The sequence below is a fragment of the Rhagoletis pomonella genome, unplaced genomic scaffold (assembly GCF_013731165.1).
Source record: "Rhagoletis pomonella isolate Grant_MI unplaced genomic scaffold, Rhpom_1.0 Rhpom_scaffold_24402, whole genome shotgun sequence".
Lineage (NCBI taxonomy): Eukaryota > Metazoa > Arthropoda > Insecta > Diptera > Tephritidae > Rhagoletis > Rhagoletis pomonella.
The window spans coordinates 1-1,734 of NW_023482884.1; the positions used below are offsets into that span (position 1 = coordinate 1).

Sequence of the window (1,734 nt, forward strand, 5' to 3'; positions counted from 1 at the left end):
TTGGTCGATCTCTAAGTTGTTTTTCAAAGTTTTATAATAATTGGCTTACTCCTTTGCTATAAATGAATGCATTAGAAATGTTTCGCTAGCCAAACAATAATTTTGGATAAACGTTTCGGTAGAAATACAAATGGTTTTCAACGTTGTCCTAGGTTGTGAATTCCAATTTTTGTAAGTAACTTCATTAATTTCGTATTTTTGAAATATTGCACTAATCAAACCCTCCAGTGTTTTTGAGATTGAACACTCCTTGCACATATTGAAAAAACATTCCTCCTTCGGATTGGGACACAACGACAGCATTATAACATCTTCGTAATTAACTACTGGATATTCCTCTTTTTTCATTAAAAGCACCAAATTACTGCCTAAAAATATTGAAAACACATACATATACACATAATTAATAATTTTTGCATGTAAATTTTCCAAGAATTTCTTACCTAATGTCATAAGTTTTATGTTTTCATGGATAGGGCACGTGCAGACGTTATGCGTGCCTCCAGAACCTGCTAAAATGCAATGTGGTGGTCTAAGAGAACAAAATTTGGATAGGCCAATTGCCACATTAGGATTATCTTTAACGAATTTTGAATAAATTTCTTTCAGATTCCCTAACACAAGACGTTTTTGAAAAATTACAGATTTTCCATCGATTTTAACAGATTTCTTATCTTTCTGTCCTGGCATGAGGGAACTTATGTCATCGTGCTCGAAATATTCTTTGACCATACTTATTGTTTCTGCAGAAAGAGCCTTTTCTATAAAAATTTTGAATTTGTTAAGTGCTTTTTATATTAAACGCAAATCCCATCTTACTATTTCCTTTGCTATTCACAGAATGAATGTTAATTTCCCGAAATTTTCTTGCCTTTGAGACAATGTATCGAGAAGTATTCATCATTTTTGCTGTCTTGTTTATACTCCATTTTATATCTAAAAGCTTTAACAGCTCAATTTTTTCTTGGGGAGTTTTGCCAGGATTATGAAATTGAGCTTTTATTTCTGAAAAAAACTGGGTACTGTACCCATTTTCCTCCTAGAAATCAAATTAATGCTTGAAATATGCTAATGAAGTATGACACTAGTTACTTACCTCACTGTCAGAATCGTAAAGGGAATCACCGTCATCAGTATCAGAATAATAATCCGATTCCTCACAAATTGATGCGGAGTCTTTAAAATTATTTATATCACGTCTACAAGAGTCACACAAAAGATCTGTCGGGCACAAGGATTTGAACCTTTCACAAATATTCTTTGACGGTCGACGCAAATTATTTTTATGGACTTTTGAAGCGTGCGATTTTTTTTTTAAAGGATTACAACAAATGTTCTTGAACTTCCTTGTAGACATTTTATAAAACAGAATTTAAAATTAACTGAGCTATAATTCGTAACTTAAATTCCAAAGTGGTTGTGGTTCAAAAGTGCTCCTCAGAAAAAACCGTATACATAGGTGCCCGAATTTCTTATTTTAATGACAAAAAAAGATGTCAGCATGACTAATACGTCATCCGCCTGTTGAGTTATGCACTAGAATGCTGCTAAAATGAAGTATGGAAAGCGATTTTGAAAAGTATTTATAATTTTTTCTTGCTTAGGAATTCGTTATAAAAAATCAGCATGTATTTTTAGGTTAAACTGAAACTTGTTATATAGTTTGAGATGCTTAATTTTAATATTAAAAAAAAAAAATACCAACTCATACAAAATGTTTCACAAAAAACATAA

The 1,734-nt window shown here is 31.6% G+C and overlaps 1 protein-coding gene across 1 annotated transcript; it reads right to left on the bottom strand.

Moving 5' to 3' along the window:
* Positions 1–48: 48 nt before the first annotated feature.
* On the bottom strand, positions 49–657 carry LOC118732657 (the record flags this gene model as incomplete). The annotated part of the gene is given in 2 exon segments (XM_036461788.1): positions 49–368; positions 444–657. Coding segments are annotated over 2 exon segments (330 nt in total), but the record flags the coding sequence as incomplete, so codon positions are not given.
* Positions 658–1,734: the final 1,077 nt, after the last annotated feature.